The sequence below is a fragment of the Protobothrops mucrosquamatus genome, unplaced genomic scaffold, assembly GCF_001527695.2.
Source record: "Protobothrops mucrosquamatus isolate PMUCROS unplaced genomic scaffold, P.Mucros_1.0 scaffold908, whole genome shotgun sequence".
NCBI lineage: Eukaryota > Metazoa > Chordata > Lepidosauria > Squamata > Viperidae > Protobothrops > Protobothrops mucrosquamatus.
In genome coordinates, this window is record NW_015387160.1 from 306,443 (window position 1) to 330,185 (window position 23,743).

The 23,743-nt window shown below is 36.8% G+C and overlaps 2 protein-coding genes across 2 annotated transcripts in view; one reads left to right on the forward strand and one right to left on the reverse strand.

Annotated features, from left to right (window-relative positions):
* The first annotated feature begins 1,332 nt into the window (after positions 1-1,332).
* On the forward strand, positions 1,333-19,527 carry LOC107290494 (acetyl-coenzyme A synthetase 2-like, mitochondrial). Its single transcript, XM_015819377.1, has 14 exons — positions 1,333-1,709; positions 4,793-4,889; positions 5,298-5,497; positions 6,277-6,452; positions 7,985-8,137; positions 10,578-10,725; positions 12,012-12,149; positions 12,597-12,689; positions 13,111-13,223; positions 14,228-14,354; positions 15,969-16,096; positions 17,046-17,109; positions 17,636-17,757; positions 19,204-19,527. Exons 1-14 carry the CDS (start codon positions 1,409-1,411, stop codon positions 19,378-19,380), a joined length of 2,037 nt encoding a protein of 678 aa, XP_015674863.1. The 5' UTR covers positions 1,333-1,408; the 3' UTR covers positions 19,381-19,527.
* Positions 19,528-21,124: 1,597 nt separating this feature from the next.
* ABCD4 (ATP binding cassette subfamily D member 4) overlaps positions 21,125-23,743 on the reverse strand; it is a 31,082-nt gene continuing 28,463 nt past the window's right edge. Inside the window, exons 18-19 of the mRNA XM_015819378.1 lie at positions 21,683-21,798; positions 21,125-21,598 (exon numbers count right to left, since the gene is read on the reverse strand). Of these exons, the coding sequence (XP_015674864.1) occupies positions 21,530-21,598; positions 21,683-21,798 (185 nt within the window). The 3' untranslated portion in view covers positions 21,125-21,529. The remainder of the gene's footprint in view (positions 21,599-21,682; positions 21,799-23,743) is intronic.

Here is a 23,743-nt window from a genome sequence, read left to right on the forward strand (position 1 = left end):
GAGAGAAGTAAAAGTATACAAGTAGTTTTCAATTTACTATTGGTTGCTTAGTGACTGTTCAAAGCTTTGACAGACCTTCCCCCCCCAAAGCTATGACCATGACCACATTTCAAAGTTCTGACATTGCCCCCCCCCTGTGGTCAGATGACCACATTTGGGATGCTTGGCAACTGCCCCTCATTTATGGCCATTTGCAGTGTGCCTGGTCACATGACTGATTTACAATTTTGCTGAGCACTGGTATTTTGATTTCCAGGAAAAGCCATCCCATACTGAAAAATGAGTTTGCTTAATAATCATGCTTAATGAATGCCATGAAAAGGGTCATAAAGCTGGGTCTGGTGATGTGGTTATGACTCACGATTTATGACTCTAATTGCCAGACTCGATTATGTTTGTAACTCAAGGACTATACTAGCTGAAAAAAAGAGATCTGTGGCAAAAATGTTCACCAATTTTGTAGCTGTAACAGAGAACTTTTCCATCAGGGTTTATCCATCAAGAAACTGAGACATAACCTACATCGGTGTGGGCTACCAGTAAGACTTGTTGCCATTCTTGGACTATGGACTCCAAATATTATGTATCCCCCCCACCCAAAAAAAACCAGCCACCTGACACATGGCTGACCATTTTCAGTGATAAAAGGCAATTTTCTTTCAGGAAAACCTGGTTGCTTTCACCGATCCCATTATTTTAAAGATGTCTTTCTTCTAAGTAACCCTAAAATTTCCCACTTTGAAATAAGGAACTGTAACTCCTGGCAAACTCTGTGTATAATGACTGAGTCAATTGTTGTAGAAAATGAGATGTTTGAATGTAATGAAGGTACTCTAACAAAAGTTTTCTCTTTATCATAAATTGGCCTATTATGATTTACACATTCTATGCACCAGTGCATGTCATTCTTTATGATTAGATTAGTTTTTCACGTGCCTGGGAGCTCCTTTGCTTGCAGGCAGCAGAAGTAAATACTGCTATTCTATGTAAACAAGATTCAACAGGAAGATTCTGAGCCAGCATGGTCTAGTTTGACTAAAATGTGACTGTGTGTGAGAGTACCAGTCAAAGCTGGATTTAATACAGGAGCATGTTCAGATTCCAGTTAGGCAGTACTAAATCCCACCCACTACTCCTCCTTTAAAAGGGATTGGATTTCCTTTGCTTATGTTTCTCTAGAAGTAGAGTAGTATACGTGTACTATATGTTTCAGGAAGAGAGTATGACATTCTTGAAATCTCCGTTTAAATGCAGATTTACCATCTGATTCTAGAAAACCTAATGGGACCACATTTCTTAGTGCCAGAAGCAAATATTTTTATTTTTATTTTTTACTTTTGCTAGTAAGATTTTATCCTTGAAGATTTTATCTGGATAAAAATAAAGGACACTCTTATACCCTAGAATTATGGCCTGGCTGCTGGTTAGAATTTGCTTCCCCAAAATTGCCTTTGGAAATAAATTTTTTTATCAAAGCAGAGCATGGAGCAGAGGTCCCTTGACTGCATACATGCCAGAAGCCACAGCTTTTCCTGGACCAAGGAATCACCAAGAACTATACCAGCTCTCAGTGGAGCAAGCAGAGGTATTCTGGGGAGCGCTAGCAAGAAGCCGGCTGATGTGGAACACTCCTTTTCATTCTGTTAGTGACTGTAACTTTCAGCAGGGCAAGGTGTCCTGGTTCCTCGGAGGACAGCTCAATGTAGCAGGTAAGTAGAAATTCAACTGTTCTTTGTCTCTTTCTACTTGTGAAAGAAAAAATATTGCAGCCCAGGATCTTTTGGTACAGGGTCTTTTAAAATCCTGTTTTAAATTTTACCAAAGTCAACATTCCAATCATTTTCCCTTCTTTTTGAATACCATGAGAATTAATGTACTTGATCCTTTTAAAACACACTTTGAATGTAGTTTTAAAAAGTAGCAAAATATCAGAAAGGATGGGAGAGAAAAAGCGTTGCATAAATAGCATAGTATGTAGCGTGGATCTAAAACTCTTCCTATCTACAGTATGAAGCTCTTTGTTTATCAGACTTCTGTAGCTGCTTACTGGAAGGATTACAATGATGTGAATTATCCCTGTTTTTCTATCTTTGGAAAAAAGTCACAAAAAAAGGAACACAAAATATACAGAAAAGCAGAATAAGCTGTAATATGTTGTTTATTCTTGCACTGGATTCAGGAAGACATTGATCTAGTTGACTTTGGAACGAATGTTCTTTGCAAAATGTCTTTTAGAAGTACCTTACTGTTTAGAAGCATTTTACTGGTTTTAAAAAAATCAGCTCAAGTTTTTATACTTTACAAAATGTTTATGTTAGGGTAGATTTAAAATAACTAAAATGTCTGCAATAGAATCAAATGGTTGATAACAATACAATGAAAAAAAGTGCAGATCATAGAATACAAACTGTGAATGTGAAAAAGTATCATTTATTCAGCATGAGTAAATTGTTTATACAGCTCACGTCATTTCACTCATCTGTTGTATATGTGCTATGTATGTTTTTCATCTAGCCTATCAGATAGGTTTGGGCAGTGGTGGGATTCAAATATGTGAACAACCGATTCTCTGTGTGGATGCTGCTTCCGGAAGTCCATTCTGGGCCTGGGCAACAAAAAATTAGCTACCGGTTCTGCCGAAGTGGTGTGAACTGGCTGAATCCCACCACTGGCTTTGGGGTAGTTTTAATCTCTTTTCTGATGATTGTATCCTGCTCATATCCTGCAGGAATGGAATGACATAGAAATATTAGTAAGTAAACCATGGACATTGAGAAACTACATTTCAACTGAACTGATATTTCTTGGACAAAACATAGTGACGCTTACATAAGCTACTATGGCCTTTCTCCTATCAACATAGTAATCAGGGTTCCTGCAGATATTCTTCAAATATAACATCTTAATATAATGTATGTGACATAATCCTAACACTAGAAAAAACAAACCAGAACACACATCTGTGCTAAGTATCACTCTTACATATAAAAGCCTTCTAACCTACATTAGTTTTCTTAAAATTATAGAGTGGAAGAGACTGTTTAGCAACCCTGTCCTCCGTGCAGGGATCCAAATTAAATCATCCATAGGAGATAGCTGTATCAATATGAGACTTGCCATTGGTAATTATCTAGATCCTTTTTTCCTTCTTTCTGAAGATTAAGAACATTTGCTGCTGTCCTCAGCTGTCAGGTACTTGTTCTCCAGGAGTTCCAGCATCCACCTCCCAGCAGTGAGGCATCAGCAGTGGATTTGCTACATCCAATGCAATCGACTATGATTCTACCATTCCTTCTAGATCTATAATTTTTAAAACAACTGTGTGTTTTATCTACCTCACTCCTATAACTTTATAGCTGGATTCACATAACACACTAAACCACAATGTGACTGAGCTTTGGGTCAATGCCTGACTTTACACATTGCAGTAGATTATGGTTTGCTTAACTATAGTCTACTGAATAAACACATTAAACATAACATGCGATTGAGACAAGTCAGGTGCTCCCAGATGATGGAAATTGTAGAGTGGAAAGAAAGGCTTATAGTTTTGTCGATAATGCAATGAATGGATAAATAACGATGCAATTAATGGAGAAAAAATAAGTACTGCAATAAAATATACATTTACTATTATTGTAAAGGTCAAAATAAATTTGACACAAGTAGCCATTTTGATTTGCTTCATTTAGATCAGGGGTCTTCAAACTTGGCCCTTTTATGACTTGTGGACGCTGGCTGAGGAATTCTGGGAATTGAAATCCACAAGTAAAGGGGCCAAGTTGAAGACCCCTGATTTAGATAAAAAGCCTGTAAGCAAGTGAGATAGTTACAGTACTGTGTGAATTAACAGTTAAGCTGGCTTTTTTCTCCCAGTCTGGCTCCAATAGTGGAAATGAGTCTTCCTGAGAGGAAAAAAAAAACACCAAAACCTGTGTGAAGCATTGAGATGCAAAATTCAAGTAAACATGGTGGAGAATTTGATGTCCTTCACTCACATGACACCTAGTATGTAAAAAGTAGATTTATAGCAATACTTTCTAAAACTTGTGTTATAGAAACATTGTATTTTTTTCTGTAATGAATCCAAGTTAAGGATTAGAAGCCCTGAAAATGTTCATGGCTTAGAAGTAGAAAGTATCTATGTAACAAATTATCTATTTAGAATGTTTCTTAATTCTACCAATAACTACTATGTTCTGAATGGGTTACATGAACAAGATAAAAACACAGTTAATCAAGAAGCTGTTATTTCAAGAAAAAGTAGAATCTGTGGTTTAAATTCTGAAATGTATTTATGGGCTATGCAGTTAATCTACTAACATTTGTTCGAGACTGCAAATGATTAACTTTAGATTCTAGAACTCTTGAGTTGTGAAAATCAATAGTACATTTTACAATTGACATGAGCTACGTAGATGACCTTGAGCAGGGCAACGTGCACAATTTGACTTTAGGTTGTACAATTCATTTATCAATTGTTAATTTTGCACCTGAACTTTGTAAGCAAATAATGACAAGTCTGTTCATATATATTCACACACACATATTTATGTTGAATCAAGCATATATATGTATGTGTGTTTATGTGCATGTATATATGCATATATACAATATGTATATAGGTATAGATATATAATTATAGCGAGAGAGGGTTAATTCTTGATTCTTAGCATAGTACAATTGATTGAGGAAACATGGCTTAGTCATCAACATTAATTTTATGATGGGCACAGTAACAGCAGCTGCAGATGGCTGAATGTGTAATAATGAGAGGTGTATTTTCTTTCAGTTAACTGTCTGGATCGACATGTCCACAAAAATCCAAATAAAGTAGCGTTAATCTGGGAGAAAGATGAGCCTGGGCAAGAAGACCAAATTACATACAGGTCCTGACTTATCATTTTCTCTATCCATCTATTTCAGTCTTCTAAGAGGTGTGAATCTTCTTAATGGTTAACACTTACTTTTTTGATCTCAGTGTAAGGACATCAAGTCCTCGGTTTCTAGAGAATGGAAAAGATTTGAATTGAAATGTCAATATTACTTTATTGAAAGTCAGACCAGTGATTCATAGAACCCAGTATAGTAGACAGACCATGCTTGTTTTCTGAAATAGAGACCTTTCTGTTTGTCCTAATTTGAATAGGAGATATACAGTACTGTAATGAAGACCAAAGTTCGTAACTGGTCATAAAAGCGGTTCTCCACTGTTATTGTTCTCTGTTACCTTGATTTGGAGATGCCTAATGGAATAATAAAAGAGTGTATCAAAACTACTTAATTTCTTTGGGCAGAGAATTGCTAGAATTGACATGTCGACTTGGGAACACCTTAAAGAGGCAGGGAGTGAAGAAAGGTGACAGAGTCACTATCTACATGCCTTCCTGTCCAATGGCTGTGGTGGCTATGTTGGCTTGTGCCAGGATTGGAGCAATACATACAGTAGTATTTGCTGGATTCAGTTCTGTTGCATTAGCTGACAGGATCCAAGATGGTAAGAATGCTGCATTTCTTTCTCTGTTTTATTTTAGTTTTCTTTTTAGTGACCAATATGATGTCCAAAAGTATGAATATTTATGACTTGCTTTTAACCACAAACAATATTCTTAACATATCGAGATCCTCATTCCTCCAGTGCTGGCAGAAAGAGAAGCATATATCTTAGCTTAAAAGGACTTCTGCCCTTGGTAAAGCAGTAGAAATTGAAGACCCAAGAATTTTTATTTTGTAATTTGGCTTTTAAACAAGGGAAGATGGCCTTTAAAGCTGATGGTCTTTCTTTCTCCATCTCTTGCTCTCAAATTTTCAGACTCCAACAGATTATCCCCCTCCTCCATGTATGCTTTTGAATGGTGGCCAAGGCTACAACATAAATTAAAGATACTCACAATGACATTAATGTGATAGTAGTTGTGTGTTTGTTGTATGTGTATGTAGGGATGGTAAATAGCAATAATTAGATCTGGGTGACGGCCTGGATTGGGACCATGGAGTGGGAAGAGGAGAGTTCTGATTACTTCCCACTCCAATTGCTGCGATTATTTGTTTTGGAAATAACCCTTAAGGAGGCAAGCTAGAAGAGTTTCCCAAATAATCCTGAGATTATTTCTAACCTATAACAAATAATGCACTTGTTAAAATATACTCTACAGGGAAGAATTTACTAGATGAATTCTCCCTTAGAATACAAAGCAGGAGAAAGTTGCTTTGAAAACATACATTTTTCATACTAACTTTTTTTGCATGGGGTGGGGGTGTATTGCCTTTTTTCAGCTCAGTCTGAAACAGTGATCACAGTCAATCAAGGTTTGAGAGGAGGCAAGGTTGTTGAACTAAAGCAGACAGTAGACCAGGCTGTGAAGTCTTGTCCAACAGTGAAGCGAGTTTTTGTTTCAAAAAGAACAGATGAGAAAGTTCTCATGTCTGATTTAGACATACCGCTAGAGCAGGTGAGTAATACTCTTCTTACTCTTTTTACTGACTGAAGAAGAGACCCAAACCACAACACAAATTTGGGTCTCCCAGTTTCCATAGTTTCTGAATTCATGGAGGATGAGTACTATAGTCCTTCTTTTCTCTTCCTTCAGGTCATGCTTGGCCTTAAGATCCTAGTTTCTATTAACCTAGAGTTTCCTTTTAGATGGAAAATGAACTAGAGAGTTGTGTGTTAACATTGTAATATCAGTTAACAAATCAGCTTGCAATAATATGCCAGAACTGAGAAGGCACTAACTAAGATGCCTCTGAGACTCATTTCCTTCTCCTTTCTTATCTCTTCTCTTCCCTTACCTCTTCTCCTCTATGAATTTTAACTCTTTTTCTGCATTCCCTCTGCACTAGGCACTGGTTCAGTCAACGTTTTTTGCTTCTTAATCTTAAAGAAAGTTTTGGTGCCTTTAGAGCAAATTGCCCAAGAACTTTATTTCTTTGAGGCGGTGCCTCTCAAACGTTTCTTTCATCACCCAAAACTGCTTATGAGAAACTCCTAAATGTTGCTGCTATGACTGGATAGTATCTTCATATGTTGTTATCCAAAGAAAAAAACACTTTTATTCAATTTGGGAGTAATTTATCCCTGTTTGGGAAGCACTGCTCCTGCGCAGGGAAGAGGAAGGCAGAATCGGTCTGAACTTGGTTTCCTTCCATGATTTGAGTCCCTCATCTGACCCAGGGATACTATTGTGTTCTACCTAGTGATAGTAAGCCAGAATTCCTGGATTTTATTATATAAGGTAACTTTTTTTTTCAGAGTTATGGATTTACAAATACTGTATGTACATAAAGGAAGGGTGGGAAAGATGCTGTTACAGTGATCATCCATGACTTCAAAATGCATCTTCTAAAATTCCTAAAATATATCTAAAGCCATGAAGACCATTTGTTAAGAATTCTGGTAGTTGTTTTAAATAGCAGTTCTGTCCTCCCAGTATTGATTGGGATCCCATTACTGGCAAAAGGAGGAGATCCAATTCATTTTTTATAGCAGCTCTCTAATTAAAATCATTGTCCTTTGGGGCAAAACACTCAGGTTTCAAAAATATGAAATAATAAAAAAGTTGGAAAGTACATATTAGAGGCAAGGTAAAGGTGATAATAAGCATGTCACCTGCAGCTATGTCATTTAACATAAAATGAGATGACAATTCAGGGTGAAATGATGAAATAATGGTTATTGTATAGTCCTGGAAGCTAGGTGCATGTTACCATGAAGGAAAACAACCTTCCTTAGAGACACAAGGAAAGAAGGAAGAAGGGTTTGTATATAAGCAACGCTAGGTATATCAGAAATAGCCCATAAGGGGGTCAAAATTCTTTGCACAGTCTTGAGAAATAGAAGTTTGTTTCATAAAAGTGAGCATTTGGAGACTGTATTCCATACTAAATTTCATTATTAGTTTGGTCATTGGTACAGAGGGAACTAGAGAAGATCACAGAAGCTTTGAGGAGAGATTTCTGAAAGATTATCTGCTTCCTGTGACAGGAAATGATGAAAGAGGATGTAACCTGTCAACCTGCTACCTTGGAGAGTGAAGATTTACTGTTCCTCCTTTACACCTCAGGAAGTACTGGAAAACCCAAAGGCCTGATCCATTCCCAGGCAGGCTACTTGCTATATGCTGCCCTCACACATAAGGTACAACATGGGGGTATCTTGCAATTCCGCAAGGACGATTACATTCTGTGGCATTTTATCTGTTGGCTAACCTGTTGACTGTAATTCTTCATGGATAGATTGGGTGGTCACACAAAGCACTGAAAGTAAGCAAGTCCTGTGCAGATAGCAAACCAGGCAGTAAACAGCCAGCAAACGTAGTGTTTTTCCACATGACCACTTTTTATTGTAAAAAGTTTTTATTCTCCATGAAATTAATTAGAAAGCAAATTCCTTATGAACAATAGGAGATTACTATTCTCATACTTAACATGTTTATTCGGAAGCTCCATTATATGAGGCAGAATTTATTTCCAAGGAGTATATACAAAATCACAATGAAATATCTATACTCTTGTCATGAATATCCAAATCAAGCTCTATAGTACTCTGTGGGCTTATTCCCAAATGATAGCCCTTGTAGCTAGAAGTCTCTGTCTGGCAGACTGATCCTGTATTAACGTGGAATGTAACACCATTGTACTTTGGAGAAGTACACTGGGATCAGACAAATTTTCAGATTCTTTCACCACAGGATGAAGTTTGATATCTCCACCTTTCCAGCATGTAAGGGTTCATATGTTTATTTGCAAGAAAAAAACTGCTGTGAATTTAATTTAAAAGAGTTAATTGTGTTACTACAAATAACACAGTTTTAAACTTGTATTTTTGTAAAAGCAAAGGACAAAAAGACTGGGATATTGGTCACAGTACTTTAATGTGTGGTTCAGCCCTTAGTTCAAGTGCCATTGGGAACCACAAGACAACTCTGACACGAATTCGTATTCTTCTCTCCCAGCTGGAACTCATAGTGGCGCCTTCTTACTAAAAGAAATCCCCAAATTAACCCAGAGAATGTCAAGTTTCCATTGCAAACAGAATGATCTCTCACCCACAACCCCTCTCTGGAATCCTCATCTGTTACAATGGATTTGGAAAGAAAGGGGAGTGAAGAGAGGGCTGGGAGTGGAGCAGCATTGTTTTCAATAATAGCTGCAGTAATAACAGCCAAGAAACTAAAGATAGTGCATTAGAGAATGTTCTGCTATGCAAGAAGTCAGGAAGTGAAATAATACAGTGTCAGGCCACAGAAAAACAGTTCCTGGGTCAGTTTTGCACGGTAGATGTTGACAAAGTTACCTAATCTATTTTTCCCCCAAAACTATATTAACATTCCAGTAACTACATTCTGGAAACAGGAGGCTGAACGAGAGGTTTCACAGAACTAGTTGCTACAACAGTACTCACAGAGCCTGTAATTATTAATTAGAGGAGAGTCACATACTGATACTAGGAAAAAGACAAAAGAGGGTTCCAATTTGCAAATGTTGATTTATATATTAAGATAGAAATCTAGAAATGATGTGTGTTTCATCATAGTTGGGAAGCCTGTGATACGGTGAGCAGACAATTTATTTCATTTGCTGTCTAGGTGTTGCTAACTGTTGATGGAAAACTTCAAGTTCCTTTCTGTCACTTTTAGTGATTTCTTAATCTTTAATCTTTAAGGCAAATTTGGATTGGAAAGTTTTGGGGCACTGCAAAAAAAAAAAAAAAAGGATCATTTCACCAGAAGAATCAGTGATGTGATTTTTGAAGAACATCTGTGGAATGATTAATTGTAGTTAGAGGCAATGCAGGGAATGGAAGAGTTTGATTTAACTCTCTTAAAGCAGGAGAAGAAATATGCATGTCCAGATGGCCATGTGATATTTATTATCATTGAGATTAAAAATTACCTTGAAAACAACACCTGACTCCAAAGATTATATATGCCCTTCTCCTTCACATTTGTTTTTTGATTGCTACTTCTTTCATTCATTATAAGGCATGTTCATGCTTTTTTATCTCCCTCTTTACATCATATTAAAGTACAATATGATATTTGAGGATATTCTATCTGTACATTTAATTTTTCATGAAAGTTCAAGAAACTTTGAAACTATTGTCAGTATCAGTTACCAAAGGTTAGGAAAAGTCCACTCCCACCTTGTTCAGGTGAATCCTGAAAATGGTGTGATGGAAGCTGGTATTCATGGTAAGTCATTTGATAAAAAGAGCAAAGGAAGGCAAGTCTCAATTCCTTTCTTAAATAGGTGGCTACATCATGAAAATATTGCGAATAATAAGAGAATCTCACGTTAATTCTCAAACATAGTGATAGTTTCTTCCTTGCTCTTTTTTTGTCAATGAACATATGATTGCTCACCAACCAGACTCACTGGTTTGAGCTGGGAGGTTATGCAAAAATAAATGAAATGAAATAGGTATCTGACCATAGATAATACCATGATTATTGGAGGAACTGGGGGCTATACATTAAAACTCCACACCTGGAGGTTGCCTGATTGGGGAAAATTATATAAGCATATTGGGACAGGAGAAAGCTGCTTATATCTCATGTTGCCCCCTTTTTCTTTAGTATGTGTTTGACTACCACGACGGAGATATTTTTAGCTGCGTTGCAGATATTGGTTGGATCACAGGTCACAGTTATGTGGTATATGGACCTTTATGTAATGGAGGAACTACAGTCCTTTTTGAGAGTACTCCAGTGTATCCTAATCCAGGTAAAAAAACAATTAAAATAAAAAATGTAAACGATTAGGGAATGGGGTGTTGGTGCAAGACAAAGAAAGGCACAACATTATATGGTTTAGGTATAACCAGTAGACTAATTTGTGGCTCATATATCTTTTATTTTACTTTATTTCTATGCAGCCCATTTTCAAAGGCTTCAAGATAACATCAATAATTGAATTTGTTACCTCATTACATACTACTCTTGCTTCTCTTCTCTTGTGGTCATTATCATTCCTTATCCTATATTCCATTAACTGGCTTCCTCTACATACTGTATGTTAAGGTTGTTCTCCAAAATAATATATTCACTGGAGGTGGTATACTAATTAGTTAGGATTAATAGAAGATAAAACTTTTCCATTGCCGCCTCATATCTGTTAGCTTAGACAAACATGCAAGTTAAGAGTGATGGAGCTGTGGGATTTTTTAATATATGGGATATTAAATGGGAGCATAACAGAAATTGTGTTTTATGGGTAGACCCATTTCAAATAGTAGCTTTTTACACAGTGATAACGGTGTGGCAATGCTTGCAGCTAAACACATAATTACTATGCTTTCTAAAGGCATAGTGTCCTGAAATCACTGGTGGATTCATTCATTACATTAGGCCTTCATTAACACCACAATAGCATTTATTTATTTATTTATTTATTTGTTGATTGATTTGTATCTCACCTTTATTATTTATTAACTGAAGCAGTGAACATATCCAACACACCTTCCTCCTCCTATTTTCCCCACAAGAACAACCCTGTGAGGCAAGTTGGGGTGAGGGAGAGTGACTGGCCCAAAGTCTCCCAACTGGCTTTCATAGCTTAGGCAGGACTTGAACTCATAGTCTGCTGCTTTCTAGCCTGGTGCTTTAACCACTAGGCCAGTATTGGCAATGAAAATGATATTCATTCTTTAAAGACTTTATATGCATTTCCTTTACAAGTTCATACATACAGTACATTTTTATCTATTTTGTATGGAACTTTTTAATACATTTAATTATATATGAAATTTAGAAACTGCCCATCTCTCCCACAGAGTCATTCTGGTATATAAGTAAAATATAAAACATAAAAGTTTTATATAAATATTATATAAGGATTACATGTAAATGTATATGTACACAGCATGTACATCTAATAACTATTACATGTACTTCATGCAGAATTAAAATATGGGAATGTGACCTACTTCAGCTTTGCATTTTGACTTTATATATTTGAAAAGCACATGTTTGTAAATGTGAACCAGGTAAAGAGTTTCTCTGTCATTTCAGGGCGTTATTGGGAAACTGTGGAGAGGTTAAAGATAAATCAGTTTTATGGAGCCCCAACAGCAATTCGCCTTCTTCTTAAATACGGAGATAACTGGGTAAAGAAATATGACAGGTCTTCCCTCAAAATTCTCGGATCAGGTGAGTTGTAAGCCAACCAATATCATTTTCATCCTGGCAAAGAATGTGTATATAGTTCTTGTGCTCTCTGAGCTTGGTTGTTTACTTGCAGATGTTTCATTTCCCCACTACTCTGCACGCAAACAACAAAACTCAGAGAATCTTAAGGACTCCACAGTTCAACCCCGAGTTATTCTCTTTAATTGGAATTTGTATGGTAGTTAGGTTAGCAGGCGAGGTATTAAATTCATCATATTTGCAGGATTCACATATTTTGCTATTCCAGTATTTTTTTAATCATCATTTATTAAAATGCCATTGAGAATGGTATGCACATAACACTAAGCTATAATGGATGGATTCACATATTATGCTAAGCTAAAGCCATAATATGTTAAGGTTTAACAAAATGCACCCAAACCATTGGGTTTTTTTACAAGTTATTTTGTTTTTCTTCTCTCCTTACAGTGGGAGAACCTATCAATTCAGAAGCCTGGGAGTGGTACTTCAATGTGGTTGGAGATAGAAAGTGTCCTGTAGTTGATACATGGTGGCAAACTGGTAGGAAGACTATAAATTCACTATTTTTGGAGAAGTAATTGTCACTTGGTTAAGCATTTATTTGCAAAGATTAGTATGCATCATGTCTTATATGCCAAGTAAGATAGAAATGGAGGATTTAAATATGCTGACCCAAAACTTGATTTAAAACAAACAAACAAATTAAAGATACTTGATGGTAACAGCTGGACTACATTCATTAAGATTATAATCTATGGGATAGAGTCCTATACATAGGAATATTTGCAAAAATGTTCCAGGGACACAACCAGGTATCTTTTGTTTTTCTACAAACTATAAGATCAGAAGCATAACTTGTATCATGAACAAATACAAGGAATTTTCATTTACAAAGTGGTGATCATAAAGATTATAAAGATTTTCTTATTAGCATTCCCTCATTATCTTTCCTTCATTTCAGAAACAGGAGGCATCTGTATTGCCCCTCGACCTTCAGACCCTGAAGATGAGATTGTTCCAGCTATGGCCATGAGGCCATTCTTTGGCATCAGACCTTCTCTTCTAGATGATAAAGTATATTTTTTAATTGTATCAAGTATATTGGAGAATTGATCATCCATTTTTCAATTCACACAAGTTCTTAAAAAAGAAATAAGTATCAAAGCAACAATTGTATACTATGTGTTTTCCCTTTACTTTCCTGAATTGGTTCTTTCTTGAAATAGCATGATTACCTACCTCATGCCTTTAAATCTCTTCCCCAAAGTCTTGTTTAATAAAAGAGTTTAGATTATGTCTCCTGGTACTATTGCATATTATCATTAAATCAATGTATAATTGAAATCATCCTATATATTTCCCCGTTTCCATTCCATTCTCTTTCCAGTTTTTCTCTGTATCTATTTGAGATTACAAGTGTCCTGGATTGGGATCTAGTATACCTGTGCTTTGTAAAGCATTATGTAGAGGGGTGGTGTTTTTTTAATATTACATTATGTATTAGTTAACCAGTATAATATGTTCAAACAAGGCTTTGGATAAAGATTTCCTGGTGAGGTCAGCATAATGTGAGAGCTGAAGTCTTTGTTTTATTTTTAGTTCCGGGTAAATTTTTCTGGATTCATATATTTTATTATTTATTAAATTTATACGCCACTCATCACACTGTTGAAACAACTCTGGGTGGTATATTCCTATACAATAAACTATACTTTTAAAATCGTGATTTGTTGAAGAAGTCCTAGGAACCTGGTTTACACATATCACTAAGTCATAATGTGTGATCTATAAACCACTTGAAACTCAAACTCAATCTTGATCCAATCCAATTAGACAATGAAAAACAATAACAGTTTTAAAATAGCAGGGAAACTGAACTGGGTACATAGGCTACATAAGTCAAATGTCTTTCTATAGGAAAGATAGGAAATGCATGATTTTGTAAAATGAGTTAACTGACAATGATGTACGTGCCTTCAGCTGCATTCTTTTTTAAGCGTCAGTAATAACATGAATAACTATGCAGACCACTTCCGAAGTTAAGTAAGTTTATACTATTTTTTTCTCTCTCTCTCCAGGGAAATGTCTTAACACAGAATGATGTCTCTGGAGCCCTCTGTATTTCTCAGGCTTGGCCAGGCATGGCAAGATCTATTTACAATGATCACCAGCGTTTTCTGGAGACCTATCTAATGCCTTACCCAGGTATAGATCAGTGGAGATGGAAAGGGAAAATAAGAGTAATATATAGTTCTCAACAGTGTTTAGAAATTATAATTCCCTCTTCTGAATCCTTGTGTACAATGGGACATAGAAGCAGAAAAAGATTTTTTAAGTTACTGTCAGAGCCAAACTCACAATGCCATCCATATAATTCAACAGAAAACAAAAATGTGGGTCAGGGCTGAACTGTGGAATCCTTGGTGCTATCTGAACATTGTTGTTTGTTTGCAGGTGTTTCATGATCCAACTAGTGCACTGATGTTACCTAGTTGGGTAATGAAATATCTGTAAGCAAATAACCAAATTCCAAGGACTCCTTACTCACGTATTTACCATTTATGACAATTATATGCATATTTCCTATAAATGTAAATAGTAGGAGCAAAGAGTATGATTTGGATTCAGATCTTAGAAGGCCACAAAGACTTTAACAAATGCAAACTGGGCCTCTGCACTTATTGTTTGCATTGTAAAGGTGAATGCTTTCCTTCTAATTCAAATAATCTGGTGATATAGAAAGGAAAATGACCTTGACTAAGATATGCAGGAATCATTCCCTAGAAAAAATGGGCTGAAGCATTTTTTTTTAAAGTCCAGAACCTTGAGATAACAAAAGGATTAGATGTTAGGGAGGGAAATTACAACTCTACCTTTCAATTTTTTTTTTAATTGGAGGACAGAAATATTGTGTTATATACCTTGAAGTGGTACAGTAGAGGAAAAGGTTTTCAACTTAGCTGTTTGTGAAAAATAGCTGGGAGAAGTCCCAGGCTTTTGATGGAATACCTACAACAGATATAGTTCTGTGCAAATGTTTAGGCACCCTGATCAGATTGTATGTTTCAGTGAATGTAGAGATTAAGAGATTCATTGAAATAAGTAAGCTATTTGGGGTGCCTAAAGTTTTGTATTCAGCTGGTTCAGAGTGGTTCAAAGTGTGGCGGCATGGGCAGTTCTTGGGGCCCCAAGAATGGCCCATGCAACATCACTGCTCCATGAGCTGCATTGACTGCTAGTTTGCTTCCGGGTACAATTCAAGGTGTTGGTGATCATCTTTAAAGCCCTTTGTGGCATGGGTTCAGGTCACCTGAGGGACATCTCATCCCACTGCAATTGACCCTTCCCACCCATGCCAGCAGAGGAGGCATGGTATGGGTCCTGTCGGCCTGATTATTCTAGCTAATGGGGTTCAGGAGAAGGACCTTCTTTGCCATTGCACCTGCCCTCTGGAAAATCTTGTCCCCCCCCCAATGTGAGATTGGCTCTAACCCTCCTATCTTTCCTAAGGACCTGAAGACCTGGCTCTGCCAGTTGGCTTGTGCCCCCAACGGGGGAACAACACAGCGGAGATGGTGGATTAACAAAAGCTCTCATCCCCACCCTGCCCCCATCCTCCCTACTTGTAATTGGATTTTAATGATTCATTTTAACTTATTTATGTTTTAATATATATAAATAGGTTTTTATGATTGCAAACCCTGTGGTTAAGATGGGCAGCCAATAAATCTTTTCTTACGTTCATCCAGTGTGGGAACATTTTGGACTTTCTAAAGGAAAATAACTGCCTTATATTTTTTGCCCTGTTTTTCATCCTAGGATATTTCTTCACTGGAGATGGGGCCTATCGGACAAGTCAAGGATATTACCAGTTGACAGGCCGCCTGGATGATGTCATCAACATCAGTGGGCATAGGCTAGGCACTGCTGAAATAGAAGATGTTGTGGTAAGAGGCATGGAGAAACTAGCAGTTATTACAACATCTTAGTAGTCACCTAAGAACATACCAAGATATAATGATATGGGCAGCTGTTGCTGTTTGAGCTGGCCCTCTAGCTGAATTGCTTGTGGCTTTCCAGACTTCTGCATGTTTTATTGCTCCTTCCACACCGACTTGGGATTGGTGGGAAACAACAAAATATGAAAAAAAAATTTGATTGCCAGAAAATTATAAACAAATGCCTTCCTCATTTTCCTTTTGGAAACTAAAACTGTAGATCATAACTGCACGTATGTGGTTTCTACTCTCAGTATTGTAATTTTCATAATATTGTTAATAATATTGTTATTAATATTGTTATCCAAAATATACAGGGCTTTAAAAATGATAAGAATAATGAATGATACAGAAAATAATATATTTAAGGAGATACCGGAATTTAAAAATGTAGTGAAATTTTCTCAGTGAATCTCCAGTAGCCTACTACAATGAAAAGTAGAGGTGTACATATCTGTACACGTATATAAAATTCCTGAGTTATTCAAAAAAGCCACCACAAAAGTTAATCAAGTAACACACATCAATGCTTTCTCCAATCCTCCTGACATTAATTTGCCAATAACATTACATTGTGTGATACATTCTGCACTGGAGATATTTACTGCTTTAAAGCATCTCCTGCAGAATACTCTTTCTGACTCAGATTGCCCTTGAAGTGGATGCTTACTCTATTTTGTTCTACAGCTCAAAGTCTCATTAGAGGTATTTCTTCATGTAAGGGAGGTATTTTATCACATAATCACTTAACCTGCACTGGGAAGAAGGCCTGGTACCTCAGAGCCTTGCCTTGCTATTCTATTCCTTTTGTTTTGACCACACCAGGCTTAGTGAACCACATGTTTCCGCCAGCCTGTCAGGATCCTTGCAGTAAATTATAGACCTGTTTATGTTCCAGAATAAACATGAGGCAGTGGCAGAGTCAGCTGTGATTGGATATCCTCATAAAATCAAAGGCGAAGGTGGGTGAGTCAATTTGGCTGCTAATGACCGCTATTCCTCTATTAGACTCTGCCTTAACTAGCATATGGAATGAATATCCCACAGAATTTGTTTGCATGATGCTTGTTTATTGCATGCTTGCGATCGGCTCTATTCAGAGACTCCATGTGGTAATTTAATGACTGAAGTGAAGATCAACTTCTCAAGTCTTGGCTGAGAAGAGATATGGAATTCAACTGCAGTAAAATTTATAGTAAGAAAGGGAAGAAGAATGCAAAAGCATGAAGTTGCATACCCTGAGTCTTACCTCACAGGCCAATAACCATAAATCCTCCAATAGACTTATTCTAGAATTTGTTTGAGTGGGGCATTGTTTCAAGAGTTAATCAGCAACTCAAAAGTAAAATTAATAAAAGCTCTTACTTCCTATTCAATCTGAGCCAATAGATAGGGGGATTCAGCTTCTTACAAGCTAAAGGGACTATTTTAGTATGAAAGTCTAGTTTTGATGATTGTTTATTTTGCTCTTCTCTTTTTTTTAAACAGGTGCCTATGCATTCATTGTGCTGAAAAAAGGCTTTAAACTGTCCCAAGAAAACCTGACCTCTGAACTTGGAAGCCTTGTTTCAAAAGAGATAGCAAAATATGCAGCACCAGACCATATTCAGGTAACAACAGGCAAGCTTTTTTTCCCTAACGCACATCTTCATTCTGCCTAACAATGAATATTTGTAGTCTGACAGAAAGTAGAACATATTTTTTTTATTTAGTTAGATCCGGAACCTTTAGTATTTTTACAAATAACTCAAGGTGGCAAACATATCCAATGCACCCTCCTCCTCCTATTTTCCCCACAACTCTACGAGGTGGGTTGGGCTGAAAGAGTGTGACTGGCCTAACGTTGCAAGAAAATTCAAAGCAGTTGGATAACCAATGCAATTTGTTACAAAGACATATTTAATAATTTAAAAAGTCCAGTGTAATCTAATTCTTCTGCTATCACTGATCATTGCTCTGAATATTTTAGATTTGCTTATTTGTATGATTTGCTTTCCATCGATTAGCCAAACAAGACGGTGGCTTCATTATTAAATCTAAAAAATTAAGTATGAAAGTTACCTTAAGTATCAAGCATATAACTTTTTTTAAAAAGAAAAATCTGGTTAATTTAATAAGTATCTAAAGCACTTCAAAAGCATTAGAGCAGGGATAGAAATCTTATAGTGTTCTGCCTATTCTAGCCTGGTTTCTACAGATTAAATGAACTAATTAGCTATGAAATGAGTACGTTACTAAAGATCTTTTACAAACACATAAATGCTATTGCAACAGGAATCAAATAATCTTTCAACAAATGTATTTAAATAAACATTAACTTTTCTACTTTTTTCTGGCATTACTTAGTTTGCAAGTTAAAAATCATTATTACCAGGTACATACATGCCAATCCATTCTTTAGTTGCTTTGATTGTGGTTTATGTACTGTGTGAACCTAGCCAGAGTTTATGGCTTAGTGTGTAGCGTGTTTCCAGCCAATTATAGCTCATTCAACGACCTATGATTAGGCAAACTAATTCTATAGATTTTATAACCTTTAACTAAAATTTTCTCCAGATCTTAACTTTTATGTCATCTCAAGCCCCTGAGTTTTCCCAACTCCTTGTGAGTGTTTGGTTTGCTCATTCCATAAACCTTCCCACTGAAGATTACTATGTCAGAGGAGACCCTTACACAAATCCATGTTTGGCCTTCTTTTATTGGAAAGTTTACTGAGCAAGTCATCAATTTAATTGAGATACCGATTTTACTTTTTTTGGCAACCAATTCTGAAGTGCTAAAAGGCACCAAAGAAAGAGCATCATAGCCTCAAAACAGCTTTTTCTTTGTTACCATTATATGCCGGTAACTTGGTAAGAAGGAGAATTGAACGGAGCCTCCTACATTTGCATATGCAATGAAAAAGACATGCTCGACTATCTACTTCCACGGGAAAGAAAATAAGTACAGAAGTGAGATTTTGTAAGATTTGCAGTACACCTTTTCTCGAATTAATATTTATGGGATGAATTTCCCGATGGAGCTGTAATCTTTCCTTTCATTTTTTTGGGGTTCAGGTAGCTCGGCACCTGCCTAAGACTCGTTCGGGAAAAATTATGCGGAGGGTTCTGAAGAAGATTGTAGAAAACAAAGCAGATGAACTTGGAGATCTGACAACTCTGGATGATCATGACACAGTGAAAGACATAATTGAGGGACACAAGAAACTTCTGCAGAAAGACCAGGACCAGTAGCTCAAATATCTTGGCTCTCAAGAAGCAACAATGAGAAGAGTACTGTGCCAACAGCAGTCTTTGTACTCCTAAAATCCCTTGCAGAACCAAAAGGGAAGCTTATTCATTACTGACAAAAACTTATCTTAATAAATGGGAAGAATATAACTCTTAAGTAATAGCTGAAGAATATGCTGTTTAATATTCTACACCACATTCACCACATTCACTACTTATCCAAACCACTCCTGGATGATTCACCATTTGCTCCAAGGTTTATGTATTAGAAAATTAAGACTCTATCTCTGAGCAACTAAAGTCTGCTGGGAGGAAAACCTCAAACTTTAAGGAAAAATTGCTATGTTTAAATACATTTATAGAGGATCTTTACATAATATTGAACTTTAGAGAATACAAGAATGCTTTGGATTTCATTAGAAGATTTGGGGGAGCTTTTCAAAAGAAAAAGGAGGATGTATAATTTAAAGAACGTAACACAAAATGTAAAAGATAAGTAACATATTTCTTCCTCCTGCCCATCTGATGTCATAATAGCTTCATTCTGGATTTTAAAGCAATATAACAATTTTTTTTCAACTGTTGTTTGTCTTTCTCTTCCTTTTAAATTCTAATAAAAACAAATAGAGCACATTCTTTTAAAAATGGTCAAAAGAATCTAACAAATTAAAAGAATACACATAACCCCACACTTCCTCAGCTACCTCCTACCTAGGAGAAATGTGTATCCATCTGTCTTGAAAAGCCACCTTTGGCCATTTTGGTAAGAGCTGTCTGCAGGAATGAACGGAGGGATGCTTTCCATACTTATAGCAACCTTGATCATTTTGCATTTTTTAACAGTTCTGAAGGTTGTAATTCTGCCCCTGCTTGTAAGCTAAACATGTAGTTGAAAAACACTGCCACAGTTTAATAGATGGATAGAGGCATTTATTTATTTTTCACATCTCTATCTTGCCACAAGCCAAAGATGCTTGCTGGCTTACATAGGCTATAAAAACCAAGTAAAACTTCTGCAGTACAAAAAACAGTAATAAAAAAGCCACTCATCAAATATAATAGTACAAACAATAAAACAAGGTAAAGGTGGCAGAGTAAAATTAGGGGAAGTCTTTCCAAAATAATTTCATCTTTAGTAGCTTCTGAAACATCAACAAGGAGGGGGGGTTGGCCTGATCTGTACCAGCAAGCTGTCTCCTTGCTTCGGGCCCTTCAGCCTCTTGAAAATGTAGGGTGAGTGATACTTTGTGTTTGCTCTGATTGGTCAGACCAGGACTGATTGGAGGATGTGGTCCTGCAGATAGCTGGGTATTTGCTCATCAGAAACCACGCTGATATCTTGTGGCAACAGAGAACTCTGAGTATCCAACACTCCAACTTACTAAGTTTCACTTTCAGTCTTTTCTCTGCCATCCAGGTCTTGGGAAAAGACATTGATAGCAACCCCTCAAAGCCTGGCTAGTAATGGGATACAACTGACTATTATTAGCATACTGTTAATACTGAAAACCCCCCCCCCCCAATGTCAGGTGGCTTTTCCTAGAAGCTTCATATAGGCAATGAGCAGGAAAGAGAGGAGTAACCCTTGTGGCATCTCACACATCAGAGGCCACTGACATCTCCATTTCACAGACTGGAATGACCCTTTGAGGAAGCAGTAGAATCACTGAAAAAACTCCCTCCCCATCCTGACCCTCTGCAAAGCTATATTTTGTACTTCACAACATGTCAAGAGTGGTTATTTTTTTTACCGAGTGGTGCTGACATTTTACAAAACTCATTGTTATTTTACAGCCAAAGACGCTGTGCTACATTCACTGTCCTTATGTAGATAGGCCAACATAATTCCACTTATGCAGAACTTTAATGCCAGTCACACTTAAAAATGAATTCCATAAATGAAGCAAAATTATTCTTTCCTTTCTGGATGAAAGGTTGTACAGCAATCAAAACAATGGATTGAAAGCAAATTTATAAGATAAGAAATGGTTAAAAACTTTCCTCCCCATGTTTTTTTCTTAATTGGAAACTTCTTGGCACTTGTAATTTTGAAATTTCAAGCCATACTTTCTCCATGAAAGCATGCTGATTCCAAGGCACTTTAACTCGAGGCTTTAACTCCAATATTTTCTTTGATTGGTTTGGGAATAGTTCAGGCTTTCTCAATTCTTGTTAGCTCCCATTTTCCTTCTCCATACAGTTTCAAAATCCAGCTATGGAACTGAAATTAAATAGTAAACACAATCTGAGAATTATGACTTTAAAAAATAATTTCCCCTTATCTCCTTGTACTTATCACTCTTACCTTTTCCAGACTTTTACGATGTCCGACACTGACCAGAGTCATTCCCAGTTGGATGCAGATTCTATACATCTCATTCTCTACATCTTCTGTCAATGCACTCGTAGCTTCATCTAGCACTGCAAGTTTAAATGGGAGCCCTTCAATATGGCACGACTATAATTTCCAACCTTTTTCTTTTCCTTCTGTTGCTGAGTAAAACCTGGCAAATGTTACCTGGTTACTTTTCTAATTTTAGCATGCCCTGATCACCATTCAAGTATTTGTAATGTGCTTTATGTGGGGCTGCCTTTGGAGACAACTACAGCTGGTTCAAAATATGGGAGCAAAGCTGCTAATGGGACAACACCACCAGAACAGCACTACACAACCTATCCTGATTCATTGCATTGCCAACTGGTTGCCTTTTGGGACCAACAGAGGATGCTAATCATCTCTTTTAAAGCCCGCCTACTGCTGCACTGGATTATATCAGACAATGCCCAGCCAAGATGGTACAAACACCTAAAGAGAGCCTGTAGAGAGTCACCTCACTCTGCATGGACCACGAGGCATGAGACAGACAATAATGGTGGCCTCTATCTTTGGAATGCCTTGTCTCTGGAAGTGAGAATGCCCCCTCCCATGCTGTGTTTAAGAAGCTAGAATTCATCACTGAAGTCAGCATTCAGCCCCTAGTTTGTTCTACTGCCTCTTACATATTTAATTTTTAGTTGTTTGGACTTTATATTAGGATTTTAATTGTATGTACCAGATGGATGGTTCAATGCACAGAATCCTAGATGATTGGGGTAGCTTATAAATACACTAAAATACATACATACCATTTAAGACATCCAACCTAAACATTTATACATTGAATGGGACTATGGAGAGTTCTCAATTTAAGCTTGATAAAAATGCATATTAAGGTAAGTAGATCATAGGCACAGGACAATAAGTATTTTATGCAGCCATTTTCTATCTAATATAATCAAGCAGGGCAGATATGTTTCAGGTATGCAATGGTGTCATCTTACAGGACTTAGGAAACACAGCTACTCTGTTGCGGTACCTGCCTTATGGAAGGAGCTCCCCCCCAGAGACCTATGTGGCTCCCATCCTTATGATATTCAGGAAGCTACTAAAAACCAAGTTGTTCTCGGAGATCTCAGAACAGGATGGTTGTAAAGCCTAGTTTAGTTACATTTATTATGGCTGTTTTGTTTGTGTGGGTTTTTTTTGTTCTTTTTATATGTATTGTTTTTCTTTTTATCTGCTTTATATTGTCATGGATTGGGAAGCCTTGAAATTAGGTAAGTAAATAATATTCAGTTCCAATTCTCCTCAATCCTAGACAGCATGGCTTATAATTAGAGTTAGTGATATTTGTAGTAAAACATTGGGAGAGGCACAGTATGCCAAACTCATTCTATAACCCTCAACAATAATGAAGTGGCATTTTAAACTATACAGTTGTCATCACGGGCTAATGTTGAAACATCTCCAAGTGTTTTTCTAACAGCATTCCAGATTAAAGATAATGCATACTGAAATGTACAGTACATCAGCCAAAATAGAATGTCTAGGCTCATATCCAACAATGTAGCTGGTTAAGTGCTACCAGAACTGAGTTGTAAAAAATCTGCAATGCCCATTAAATAGCACTATGAAGTTTGCTGCCATCTGTGGCCATTTTGGATTTTTGCAGCCTCTAAGCTAAGCTAGTTCAACTTTTCCCAACCTGGCACTTCACCAGGCATATGGTCCTATGAGAAAATTGTTGTTATAGCGAGAGGAACTAAATGGTGGATTGTGATCCCCAAAACAATGTAATCATAATTTCTTAAGTTTCTAACATGTCACAAACCACTTTCTCCCAATGCCTTCCCATATCCTTAAACAAGAGAATTAACCCTATTATCTTCCACTTTCTTACCTGCATACTGGGGTTGTAAGTAGAACAAGCGAGCAAAAGACAGCCTTTGCATCTCACCTGGTGAAAGAATATCAAACCTGCATCAAAGATAAGAAGCAGAACAATCTGCAATAAGCACCACTATTACAGTCTTTAGCAGCTTTGGA